Here is a 14,110-nt window from a genome sequence, read left to right on the forward strand (position 1 = left end):
TTCCAGTAGTGATGGGTATTAATCTAGGTCTGTAGTGCCAAGTACCGATTCATGTAATATCAAACAGTACCATGTTTTGATTCCTAAAGTCATCCTTATGACTGTGAGGGAGTGGAAGAGTAGGTGAATTTCCATACTGGACATGAACACAGCATCGCATATTGAGAAATAAATATGTTCAACCGAAAAACTTTGAGATTTTACTATTAAACAAATCAATATTTATCACCCCGTAAACGCACAAAAGTACTGAAAATTGGTACTGTACCGCTACAAAAGGTACCCATCCCTAATTTCAATAAGGTCACTGCTGACGATTGGCTTCATCAACATGAACTGACAGGTGATGTAGGGGGGACTACGTCCATATTTTATACAGTCTATAAGTGAAACAGCCATGATTCAGGGGATATGGAGTTGGCATCCACACTATAGAGCAAGGATCTCAAACCCGTGCCATGGAGGGCCAATTAGTGACTAATCAGTGAAATCAGCTGGTTGAGTTTTTGGTAGGAAAGAAAACCTGCAGCCTCTTGGCTCTTCATGACACAAGTTTGAGATCCACACTATAGAGCAACAAAAAAAATACCTTGAATGTGTGGGGTTGTATTTTTCATCATTATGCTTGGTTTCCTGATATAGCTTGACTATGAGAAAAGTACCAGCTAAACCACCAATGTATCTGTTCCTTTTTAAACTATGAAAATGGTCGTGTCACGAAGCTCCACTAATGAGCTGACTCTGTAGAGTTTGCAGACTGAAAAAATTCTGGACCAAGAAAAAGTCATGCAAGCTTTTTTTTCCACACAGTTTTTAAATCCTAAGCGAACTAGCTGACCCTTGTAGACTTCTTGAAGTCTGAAGATTGGTGTTGATCTTTTTCTTTAATTCAGGGAAAGCAAGTGACTAAACATATTTTCCTAAAGAAAACAGTCAGTGTGAGGGAACATTGCAGTATAAAATCATAAAAACCGTATGGAAAGTTGTACATATGTCAAGGGAGCAATTCAGAACATTTCTGCCCCTAGGCCATCTTAACAAGTTTATGAATATGAACCATTACTGACAAGAAGAGTTAAGGAAGAGCACGTTTTATTATCTTGTGGCCAGTCAGTGTGGATGGGGTCTCATCCCATTTAGTTACAAAGATGAGGCAGGAGAGAGCACATTTACCCAATCAGGTCTTTATTTGGAACAGAGTGGCAGATTAGTGACAGGGCGGTGGCGTGGAGGATCCGCCTCCTCTCGCTCACTCAGCCAATGACAGAAACTCAGCCTTAAAAAAATGCAAATGTATAAAAACAGGAATGGGAACAGCAAACATAGAGAAGTGTCGCCTCCATCAGGCTTCACACACACACACACACACACACACACACACACACACACACACACACACACACACACACACACACATACACACATACACACATACACACACACACACACCTGCACTCTCACATGTACAAATCCATACTCCCTCTCTTGCATACATGCTCTTTCACACACACACACGCACACATCTGATTTGGCTACGCAGGCTTAAGATGGGTACAAACACACGTTTACACTTTGACAGTCACTTTAGAAAAGACAGTACGTGTCAAGATCATTCCTGCCTGTGAGAAAGTGGCGTGTTGTCTGTCCGTCTGTCCTGGGGCAGAGAGACAGACAGTGAAAAGACAGTCAGTGTGTGTGAAATCCACTGTGAGGGACCAGCTGCCCCTCAATCAGCAGTGAACAGACTAAACAAGCACAGACACACACACACACACACACAGGCATACACACACTCACACACACGTCGACAGGCTAGTCAGTGTACACAAGAGTCTGCTGTGAAATACCAAGGTGAAGCGCTCACACTTACACACACACACACACACACACACAGTCAGGTGGCGGGGTTAGATGAGGTGCAGACACACACATATTCTCACACTGGCGAGGGGGCAGGTGACGTACACACACAGGTGGAGGAGGTGTGTTACCTGTCTGTGGAAGAGCGTGAGACTGCTGGAGAAGGTAAACACACACTCGACCACAGTACATTCCTTCTTTAACTCACCCCTCTTTTGTCTTTGAAGCACACATACACCCACACACACGCACACACACACACACCCACACACCCAGACTAGTATAGTATTGACTCCCATGCATTTTTGTTCTACAGTACTGAGTATAATAGAAGCTACTAGCCCAGTCGCACTGGTGTGGTTATTGTTACAATCTCTTAGATAGAAGCACAGCCCTCCTGCATCCACACATTGACCACATTCACAAGGCTGCCGATTTCTGCTGACGTCATGCTCAACTCTCTAATGTCACAATAACTTAGGTCATATTACAGCGCATCATCATGTCAATGCTTCTGGATTGGTTAGCACCTGAAAAGATGGACAGTCATGAAAACATGAAGTAATATTTCAAGCTAAACGATGTACTTGCTAAGCTGTTAGCTGAGGAACAACAGCCGCTCATGTTACCACACAGTCACTTAGTAGTGATGAAAACATCTGCTAGGAAGTGACTGAAAGCTAATACTACTGTTTGGTAAAACACAATACAATAAGAAGGCAAAAATTCCTTTAGTACCGTTAGCTAAAAGGTATAGTGACATTAGCCAAGACATGGTTGGATGCTAACATTAGATATTTGGTTGTGACTTCTAATTGGTAACTAAATGTGCTAATTTAACATGCCATTTCCACAAATGTCCCTTCACATTTCACTTTGTAGGACCTGTTTAGACTCAGTGAAGAATGATAACAGCCTTTTATTTTAGGAACTTAAAACCTTAAATACAGAAGTGTGACATTAGCTTCATATTTGAGCGTGACTTCAGAGGAAACTAGTTGCCATGAAATAATGGTGAATTCCTCATCCCAAGCCAAATCCTAACCCCTTTCCCTCCCACCCTTTTCCCCTCCCCAAAAAGGTTTCAGGATAAAGTCGTACCCAATGATGCTAATTCAGCGTTTGTTTTTTTTCCAGGTCTTAAACGGGAAAAGTTTTGACGGATGAATTAGCGCACATAGGAGTAGCTTTCTGCGCATTTTCACACTTTCTTGTTTTTCATTAAAGCCCCTCTCGCTTCCCAGAGACCCCTCCCATCCCTGAACAGAGAGCCAGTGGTAGACGAAAAAGAAAGTGAGGCATGCAAAAGGTGCGTGGGGGGGTGGTTGTGGCGGCAGATGGCGTGATGGCTGGACACGAAGTTGTGCTTTTACACAAACAGACGAAACTCTGAACCAACCCGCAACTGATCCATAACTAATCAATAACATATTGAAACCAACTGATCTCGCTCGTATCACAAGTGATGACTATCACAATGACGAATGAATGATGACGATGGGTTTGATATGTGTCTGAACGATATGATTTTACAGTATGTTTCAGTCTAAGTGGTGTGTTTCAATGCACAGCAAGTTATATGTCTGCACTCGTGTGTGTGTGTGGATGTGTGTGTGTGCGTGTGCATGTTTGTGTGTGCACGTGGCGGACGAGAGCACAGCTCATCTTAAGTGATGAAGGATGTGATGAATAAAAACTCTTCATGATCATGCAGATGGTTAGTGATGCCAGAAGGGATACGCAGATATTTACATATAAACTTTTTTAAACTGCTAAATACATATCCTCCTGTTTAAGTATTATTATCATCATTATTATTATAATGGCATAATTATTATCATTATCATAATCACCATCCAGCCCAAAACATTGATATATTATTGGTTATTATTACTATCCGTAACTAGTCTTTGTACAGCATAGAGGAGCAGGCAGGCCGTCGGCTCTTTGTGAGCACGCTCGAGCCGCTTTGCGACCAGCCGATGTTTCCACAGCGGCTCCTCAACATTGTGAAACACGCCGAGGTTGATCAGCGTTTTCTGGTTGGCCAAGCACAGAGAGAGAGGTCGGAGCCACCTTCAAGCAGACACAAGCTTTATGTGTGTGTGTGTGTGTGTGTGTGTTCATGTGTGTGTTTGTGTGGCTGTATGGATCTGTGTATGCGTCTAAGCACCAGAGCAATGGAAGGCACAAAAAAGACCTTTCCTCTCACCTTTTGACCCTTTTGGCTCTGTGCGGCCAACCAGACGCTTTGTGTGTGTTTTAGGGGGGATGAGGGGCCGAGTCGAGCCCACCCCTCCTTTCTTTTTTCTTTTGTGTCTAGCTCGGCTCGCTCTGCCCCTCTCCTCTCCTCTCTTTGCCTTTTCATTTGCTCCATAAAAACCGAGGAGGAACTTTTTTGTGCTGAAAACACTTCTTAAGAGCTCATGTTTTGTTTTGTTTGTTCTTTTCTTACAAAATAATCATATCATTACATACAGAACAAGAGAATCTGTAGGATATTAATAACAACATTTACTTTAAAAACATCTTGTGTGTATGTGTTATTTTTTCAGAATATATTTGCATTTTTTTTCCTTTTTTTGTCCCCTTTTTTTGGATTTCATTGAAAAAGTTCCAAGTCCGCAGAGAGAAAGGCGCTCTCAAGTGTTTTGGAGACGAGAGGAGAGAGGGACGAGGAGAGGCAAGCAGATGAGGAGGAGGCGACGAAGAAGAAGAGGAAGAGGAGAAGGAGAAGGAGGAGGAGGAGGAGGAGGAGGAGTAGGTAGGGGGCTTATAGAGTATCTTTCTCTCTTCTCTCTCCCACTCTGTATCTCTCCCTCGGTGTGCGGTGCATCTCTCTGGTATACGAGTGTTATGCGTAGAACTCCTCCTGCTTGTCTGGTTTCTGGTAGGTGACTGTGGCCTGTTTGGGTTCCTCCAGCGTGTAGCTGCCCTCGTCCTTCTTCTTCATCCTGTACACCAGCAGCATCACCAGGAAGGCAGCAAACAAGGCGCCCACGACTCCTCCGACAATCACAGCTGAGGAAAGAACAGAGAGAGACGGGATTTCTTAAAAAAAATCAGAGATTCAACAAACACACAGAAACATAAACAAACACTGAAACACCATTAAAGCCACTGTTACATCCTGCTGCATGCTACAACACAACAAACACGCGCTGCTTTAAACACTGAGCAAAGCTACCGAAGCATCACTATCAGCTAGCTGCTACGTGGAGACTGATGAGCCTGAATGTGCTAACATAAGTTATGTGTTGACAGCGGCTTTGTGTTAAGTTTCAGCCCGGCAGTGCTACATAGTGCTTTAACCCGATGTGACTGCTTGAATCAGTCTGCAACACTCTGCATTCTCCACCTCCTTCTGCACACATTGCTAATGAACTCTCGCTGTGTGCGATAGATTAGTGTGTGCTTATCAAATGGGGAAAAACGCTCTCCGCTTAAACTAACTGGTATCGACGCCAAAACAGAGAACAAAGTGTTTATTTTCCAAAATGCTCGAGGAACACTTTGTTTCTATTCACTGCGTAGGAGGTGTTTACTTTGTTTATTCATTACTGCCAATATCACAGAGCAAAAGCTGGGGTAGTGAAAATAACAGAACTTCACTTCATGCACCCTCTGAAGGATTCACCCATCTGACTTTTCACTCCATTTATTCTTATTATTCAAAAACTCAAATTACATTTGTGTTTCAGATTGTGCAATAATTGATTTTTTTTTTTTTAACGTCCCAGATTTGACTGTGGAGGACATTTGTGCGACTAGAGATGAGAAATGTTAATCTCACTCTTTCAAGTGCACCATTTGCAGTTTCTCATAAAAAAGACATGATGAACTACTTTTCCTTGAATCCATAATATCAGATCTTCATTACCATCACTGACTAAAAAAAAGGCTATTTTTAGACATTCTCGCAGCCTGGGGACATGAGTGGAATCAGTCAATCTGCCACATATATCCATTTTTCAATGTTTTGACAGTTAAAGGGTGAATTGACAGAATAAGCCCCCAATTCATAACCTATAACACAACTTTTAGGACATTTCTAAACTTAAAAACCTTTACTTATTTCTTCGGAAAAATGGTTTCTGATGTTATTTTTGAAAATTATTAGTGTTAATTATGTAATGATGTCATTAATGCTGTCGATTCCTTTAATCTCTGGTTTCTGGTGGCTTAACTTTGTTAAGTATGTAGGCTAGGCCCAAATAAACATCTTGCTTCTGCCTATGTTTTTTTTTTTTAATCACTATCTAACATAAGTATTTTGGTTTGTTTAAAATGTCTGTCTTGTGACAAATATTGTATTATGTATGAGGCTGAATAAATCCTACTACAACATTATCTTAAAAAAAAGTGAGGGGCTGGCAGGAAAACTTATGAAGAAGTCAGGTGGACAAAATATTTATCTGCACTCAGACAATTTTTGGGAGTTTGTGCCTTCATATTATCTTAAAGAATGCTAATATGTCCTGTTTATGTTGCCATTTAGCTGATAAGCCTCACAGAGCTGTCAGAATAGTTTGACAGATATGAGATAAAACGCAGAACAGAAATCATCTTTCTAATTTACTGAAATATATTTAATGAGGGAAAACATGAACCTGACTTAAATTCATACAAAAGATCAGGAACAGAGTTTTTGAATCTTCGGAATAAGCGGATAAACTTTTTCATAGCTTACTACACGTGTGCTTCTCTACATCTGAAAATGTGCCTGGCATGTACACATCTAATCTAAAATCTGTTGCCTCCTGCTCTTTACCGGTGACCAGGAAATCAGCGAAAACCACCGCCATCAGTCCACCAATCAGAACAGCTAAAGGAGAGACAGAGAGCCAGTCAGGTCAGACAAGTTGGCTGCTCCCGCACTTTCTTCAACAGCTCTTTGGGGTGAGGAGAGGGAAGGGTTGGCTTGAAAAGAAATTGGATTTCACCCAGAGGGAAAATGATGAGAGGAAGAGGGGAACAAGTAGGGGAGAGGGGGGTTGGATAACCCGAGAGGAGGATTGCTTGTTCTCAACGGGTCAAACGGGGCTAAGTAGCACATTCACTTATCGTGAAGAATCTGCACGACGTGAACGTGAGCTTAGACCACTTTTTCTTAGTGTCTCCCAGAAAGCAGGGAAAGAATACAGGAGGCAACGGGAGGTGTAATTTGTTGGTCTGAGAAGTGACAACCAGGTGTTTAATTTGACAGAATGACAGACAGAACTGGATGAACAAGACAAATATTTAGAAATTTTGAGTTTACATGTATAAGACCTGTGTTCACAGGTGTGTCTCCTACCTATCAAAACCTCTTTTCTCTCCAGGATGTTCTTCTGTGGTAGCTGAGCTGCAGAGCTTCCTCCATCCACTGTGTTGCCGATCAGATCAGGATCCACTGGCACGATCCCTCGACCCAGGTCGTTGCGGCGGTCATTAGGGATCTCAAAGTCTCCGCTTGGTCCTGCAGCACCCACCTCGTTTACACCCTCCTGAAACAGAGAGAGAGAAAGACAAACTCAGGGGAGGAAAATTTACATTTGATGTAATCTCATTCGTTCCATGGAGCTGCGCTGAAACTCATCCAAACCAACACAAACTGAGAAATTTCCATGGCACACGTTCACCGTTTGAAACAATGAGCCTCTGTATGTTCTGACAGACGGAAAGTCGCTCATTGTCCAACATGTATACACACTTCATAAAACCTGGCAGCTTAATTACAATGTGGAAAACCAGACGAATCTAAATGCATCATACTCGAATGGAGGAGCGCTCCAAATAAACAGAAGCAAACCAATCAGTGAAATGACTCTGGTCTGTAAATAATTAAGCTGTCAGTGGCACTGAGGCAGTCAGAGGGAGTGTGGGGTATCAAACCTCAACAGTTTATTGCTACTGAACAAGAATGCCTCCAAGTAAAGACAGCTTGTTAACTAGATGGGTTAGCCAATTTCCTCATCCTGATTTAAATCATTTTTTATCTGTTCATATCTGGCAAATTATAAATGTTTCTGTTATCACTTAATTCAACATTAAAAAAATAAAAAACATATTTATATTTGGTCATTCAGAAATCGTCTGTGAAGCCAAAGCCTAATACTGCTTAGTTTTCAGTACCATAGAGTTCCTTTTTATGTCCAAGAAATCTTTAAAAGACTTAGATACGATACTCATGTTTTGTAGGGGACTCAGAGCCACCGGCAGCACTCTGCTGTTGTAAATACCAGTGATAGTGTCACTAATAGAGTCCCGCATGTGACGTAATCAATAAATGAAACAGATTCAAACCGGTTCACCGTTTACTTTGGTTTGAGATAAAATCAAAGAAAAACACTAAAAGGTGCTGGGCATGTAGAGGAAACTTCTGGGCTCTTTAAAAACTACTGGGGCTTGAGGTTGAGATTTAAAGTATTTCATAGTGATAATATTACACTTTTTCTTTTTATCATTTTGCTCCTTTCTCTTTGATAACTTTTTATCCATGTTGAATTTGACACAAGATTTAAAATCTGCTCCCTTTCACTGTGGGTCTGCTTGTTTCAACCAAGGTTATATTAGTTTTGGATTTGTCATACTGTTTATTTTTAAGTCCAACATAGTGCTCACTGCTCAGTCAATGCTGATACTGAACTGTTGGCTGCTGCCTTAAACACAAAAAATAATATAAACTTAATATAAAAATATAAACATAAATTATATAAAATAATGTTAACATGAATTAAATAAAAATAATAAAAACATAAATTATATAAAACAATATAATATGAACTTCAATAAATAAAAACTTGGACTCTGTAACAATAAAGTTAGACTCACATGAAATTAAACTTTTACAGATGCTCTGATTCATTGCTCCACTATGTTTTGTCGCAGCACAGAGCACAGCCAGTCAGTGCAGTAAAAAAGCACGTCCCTATGCGTCGCTATTATGGTGCTGTGCGGCGCTGACAACTGACGAAAACTGTCGTAAAATTGGTTGGGAAAATATGTCGGAATAATTTAAAATCCTAAAAGCTATTAATATTGTCAAAAACTATAACTAAGGGAATTTTGTCTTTAATTTTAGTTAGTTTCAGTTAGTTTTGTGAACACAAGATACAGTTTTATTTTACTTATTGTTTTTGTTTTCTTTTCTAGTTTTTATTAGTTTGAGTTAACTGCAATGTATTTTAAATTTTAGTTTTTTGTTTTTAGTTTAGTTTTAGTTAACTATTATAACCTTGGTTTCAACAAGTTTGAACAACTTTCTTCCCTCATATGTTGAAATCATACATTTAAAGCAAATGGAAAAAAAAGGATTAATGAACCCCTACTGAATGAATTCACTGTATTTTTATTGCCATAACATAATATGACATTTATTTATTGGTATTAACAGTATCATAAGCAGGATCTTAAATCCTTCATCCTTTGTTGTTTTAACTGTTTTAATCCTCATTGTTTGTATTTCCTGGGTGTTTTACTCTCCTCTATTTGGTGGTGGTCTTAAGCCTTTTATTTATTGCTGTATTTTCTTGTACTCCTCCTCACATTTCTCTTTTACCTCTCTTATATTTCTTTTCTTTTAGCTCATATCTTAACAAACCTGAACTCACACCTTATGCCTAACAGCACTCAGAAAATACAGGCCTTTTTGCACATCATCTCAGTGCTCATTTTTCATTGTTCAGTGCTGATTTTTGTTCTTATTTTGTTCTCGTTTAAAAAGTGATATTTTCTACTTTTCTGTTTTCCCATGGCGCTGCTGCCTGGAAACTGTGGGGATGTTTGTTGATGGGTAACTGAGGTAAATGAACTTTCTCATCTGATACAAAACTCTGGCTCCACACCTGTGTGTGGATCAAAGGAACCCTCTGGATCCCAGTTTGGACTCATTTCCTGACCTAATCATGTGAGCTGTCAGACCTGGTGGTCCCTGTGATTCTCACCTGTGTTGTTGTGGGCTGCTGTGGGCGAGTCGTTCTCTCCGTAGGCGCCGCCTGGGTAGCTGTCGTCATGGGAACCTTTGGCCTGAAGGGCACCCTGGTCTTGATGGTGGTGGTGGGCGCAGTTGTGATGGGCACAGGTGTGGTCTCTGGTGTGGTGGGCGTGTCCTCCTCTGTGGTGGTCTCCACGTCGAAGCCCGGGTAGAACGACGTCGGCTCAGGCGACAGGTAGACGTCGTCTTCTTCTTCTGTGGTGCTCAGGTCATCTGAGCCTGCAGAGGGTGCTGCGCTGTCTGAGGGGCTGATGGCGGGGATGGTGGTGACCACAGGGACGGCGGCGGTGGATCCTGGTGGGGGGGTGGTCTGAGCAGCCGCCGCCGCTCTGATCCTCTCCAGCTCTCTCTCTCTCTCCATTTCTCTTTCTCTCTGCCTCTCTCGCTCTCTTTCTCGCTCTCTCTCACGTTCCCTCTCTCTCTCTCTTTCTCGCTCCCTCTCCCTCTCTCGCTCCATCTCTCGCACCCGCTCCCTCTCTCGCTCCCGCTCTCGCTCCCTCTCCAGCTGTCTCTCCCTCTCCTTCTCCCTCTCCAGCTCCCTCTGACGCTCCTCCTCTTTCTCCTGCTCCCGGTCTCTTTCCCAGAACACCCCGCTCTCGCCGTCAGCCTCGGTGGGCAGGGGCGTGGCCGTGGGCTCCTCGGGGTCAGGGCTGGGCTCAGCCGCAGGTGAGGCGGAGGGGGCGGGGCTTGTGGCCTGCGTGGTGGAGAGGAGGAGGGGCTCCTCCGTGGTGAAGGACACACCTGCTGATGTGGGCCTGATGCTGATATCAGGGACTGGAGAGAAGAGAGGAGACAACGTTAAAACCAAAAACTGCTCTGTGAAAACAAGCAGAGGAGTGAAAAAATCAAACAGCAACACGTTCTCAGTCACACATAAAATTCATCAGTCAACTCGCCTGCCCACACACTCGTACTGCAACACAAACTGTAAATCAGAAGACTGTGTTTGAAATCAATCCCTCAGACGCTCATTCACTGCTCCCTATACAATAAACACTCAATAATTTACTCTCCAGGAGCAGTTAATTGAGATTTCAGTCACTGTCATTTTACATCAGGACAAACAGCTGCAGTGTTGCATGACTTCAGAACTGCACTGTGGGATTGTCAGCAAACAGAAAGTGACACACATAAGCTCATTTCATCTCATTGTGGGGATTTTTGCAGCCACACCATGCACAGATTATAAACTGTGGAGTTAAAAAATAAAGGTTGTATACTTTCTGAATCCTAAAGATCGTTCTGAAACTCTGTACTTTGTCAGTGTGGACACTGAGCTCGTGAAAGGTAACGATCATGGACAGTATTAAACCAAAGTTACTGATGTCATCTGCTGGTTTTTTAACCAAAGGTTATGAAACCCATTACGGCGATTGCCATTTCAGAAAAGTGTTCTTCAACCATCAATCTAGGAACAAGGACAGAGGTGGAGCTGAGGCAGGCCTGAAACAAAGCGCCCACTCATCTGTCAACCCCATAATTATGCAAATGTGTGTAAAACTCTGAGCCTTAATATAATCAGAACTTATTAGTTCTCCCCAATCGCAGTTGTCATGAAGAGAGAAATGAGCTATTGAGAGCAGAATCATTTTTACAAGGCTGTTTAGAAACCTGTTTATTTCTACTGGGGGTTTTAACACGAGGCTAATCATAGACCGTATAAAATAAGGACGTTGTTCTTGTGACGTCACCCATCTGATCCCCAAATAGTGAACTGAAGTCAGTCAGTGGACGCAGCCATATTGGCTATGACATGGGCTTAGAGCGACCTTTCTAACAGCTATAGGTCGCCTGTCAGTCATGTGAGCTGAGCTATGTCTCTGATTGGGCAATCAGATATTCTTATTATCTTTTAAACTGCTGAGTTAGAAAAAATTCACTCCTCACACACCCATGCCATTTTTGAACCAGGTTGTAAATGTGTTTTTTAATGCCGTAAAAATGAGGGTTTTTTTGGCTTGGTGTGTATGTGGTTCCCGGTCTTTCTGCAGCCAGCCTCATGTGGATTCTCCATGAACAACAACTTTTAGCACTTGGGCATAGGCTTCATTTCTCTAAACCAGATGTTGCCCCTTGGGGCTAATGGGAAGTTCTGGAGCTAGCCTCCAGTGGACGCTTTAGGAACCTGAAGATCCTTGCCATGCATTGGCTTCACTTTTCAACAACAGCTTTCTGCCTGGTGATGATGTCAGACTGAGATATCACGCATTTCCATCAAGTTTCAGCTCAAAACTGAACAAGGAGAATCAGCCAGGGCTGATACTATCCTGACTTTTTGTACTGTGCGTGGCTCATTGTCCAGTAAAGCAGAAACCTCCACGTCCCATAATGCATTCAGTATCACCTTTTCTAGCACGCCTCCTCACCCACATTCTTTCAGCTTATTACAATTTTTATGAAAATGTGTCTGAGATGTAACTGCGGACGAATCCTCTAAGCACCAGCTGGGGGGGGACACTGATGACATCATGGTGGTTATTTTCTCAGACATGACACAGCTCCTCTGGATCAGCAGAAGACACGATACACGGCTCACTGAGGCCTCCACATGACTGATCTGCACATCTAGGATATCTGTTAAAGCCACGTAAGTGGAAAATTACTTTTAATCTCAATACAGGTAATCACAGCTCTTTGTTTGTCTTGTCATATAACTTTAGCGTTTCTGTCTCCTTTAACTTTGTGACAACAGGAACGAGAGGACGACATGTAGTTAAGAAGAGCTGTGTGTGTTAAAACACAAAGGCATGTTTTTACAATGATGACATAAAGAGCTGGAGTGGCTGAGTGTAAACACTCCATTTTTCTAAATTACCTGGCTTACTGCGCTGTGAGAAGAAAAAAGAGGAGCAGGGATGAGTGTGCGTACTGATTCATCTCCCTTTTAAATCTCATAATAGCATTGTTATAGCACCTTTCATTCTGTTAGAGCCGTGACACTCCCTGGTTTGAAAGAGAGGCAAATTGAATTTACAGGCACAGAGACGTGAAGGCTGACAATGGAGCTTGAGAGGATATCGAAATGCAGACTCAAACAATGCAACCTCAGTTAAACTTATCGGTTGCCTAAAAATGCCACATTCAGCGGCAAAAGCACACATCAGTCTGTTGAAAATGAGCTCTCCCTTTTGATTCAGACGGTTCTGTATCAGCGTGTGAGATAAAGCAATTTGCCGGGCCTCTGTTTCGACCACAGGGGGTGCCTCTGCTGCACTCTCCTGCTCTGAATTGTAATTTATTTTGAGCGTTGCTCTGCGTTAGCGCAGCGCCCAATCTGAGGGCAGCCCCCAATGAGTCACGCTTAATAAGGAGAGCCACATTCAAGCTTTAACAGCCAGATCAGAAAATCAGGCTGAATTACACCAATGTGATTTACGTTAAGTAGGTAATTCCTCCTTATGCAGACTGCCAGTTTGCTCAGATGCAGACAGAAGCGAGTCAATAGGTGCACAGGACTGCTGGTGTGCGTGTGATGGCCTAATCTGTGTGCACTGTAATCTGATTACAGCAAATAAGATCTGGGTGAATAGAGCTTGGGTCGCCGCTTGTTTGCAAAGGTGTGTCTGTGTTTAAAGGTGTTTCGCATAAATCTGAAAACCTACTTTTCAAGCCAAGCACGGTGTTTGAACATTGTGATTGTGTTTTGTGTGTGTTGGGCCTTTGTGGGAGTAATGACATGCAGGGTGGCCATAACTCGAGGACACTGAGGGGGGTTGGGGTCTTCAGGGTCAACAGATTGAAACCCAGCAGCTGTCGAGATTGAAAGAACCAGGGCATGCCTGTGTAACCTCAGAGACAGGCGTATACACAGGCTAAAAAAACACACACACTTACAGCCAGAGCCGGAGCCTGAGTATAGGTCCTCATCGTCATAGAAATCATCTCTCGTCGAGCCTTCATCGTCGACTGATGGGGACCAAGTCTGTGCCTGAAAGAAACACAAAGAGGGGGGAGACGGATTAGAGACGGGCTGAGCTGTTTGTCATTTCATTTACAAGAGACACCACTTTGGCAGATTACACGCACACACGGACACGCACACAACTGTGTGTCTGAGAGGGGCTGCATTATGCGTGGACAGGGGTAACATCTGTCTTTCTGCAGCTCTGTGGAGAAGCATAGTTAATGAGACGATCTAAAGCTGGGATTTTGGCAGAGAAACATCAAAGCTTTTAAGGACAGAGGGGTTTCATTCAGCCTCTGCTTACGTGTCCGTTACAAGTGATGCTCAGCCTGTAAAGTAGCAGAGGACGGAGAGGCAGCTCCCTTTGAACT

At 42.7% G+C, this 14,110-nt stretch overlaps 1 protein-coding gene across 1 annotated transcript in view; it reads right to left on the reverse strand.

Moving 5' to 3' along the window:
* Window positions 1-1,177: 1,177 nt before the first annotated feature.
* The window catches only part of sdc3 (syndecan 3), a 55,062-nt gene continuing 42,129 nt past the window's right edge, over window positions 1,178-14,110 (reverse strand). Inside the window, exons 2-5 of the mRNA XM_074686691.1 lie at window positions 13,670-13,763; window positions 9,786-10,609; window positions 7,157-7,346; window positions 1,178-4,881 (exon numbers count right to left, since the gene is read on the reverse strand). Of these exons, the coding sequence (XP_074542792.1) occupies window positions 4,715-4,881; window positions 7,157-7,346; window positions 9,786-10,609; window positions 13,670-13,763 (1,275 nt within the window). The 3' untranslated portion in view covers window positions 1,178-4,714. The remainder of the gene's footprint in view (window positions 4,882-7,156; window positions 7,347-9,785; window positions 10,610-13,669; window positions 13,764-14,110) is intronic.

The sequence above is a fragment of the Halichoeres trimaculatus genome, unplaced genomic scaffold, assembly GCF_033239565.1.
Source record: "Halichoeres trimaculatus isolate MK-OKI-2021-1 unplaced genomic scaffold, fHalTri1.1 fHalTri1_scaffold_14, whole genome shotgun sequence".
NCBI classification, from domain to species: Eukaryota; Metazoa; Chordata; class Actinopteri; order Labriformes; family Labridae; genus Halichoeres; species Halichoeres trimaculatus.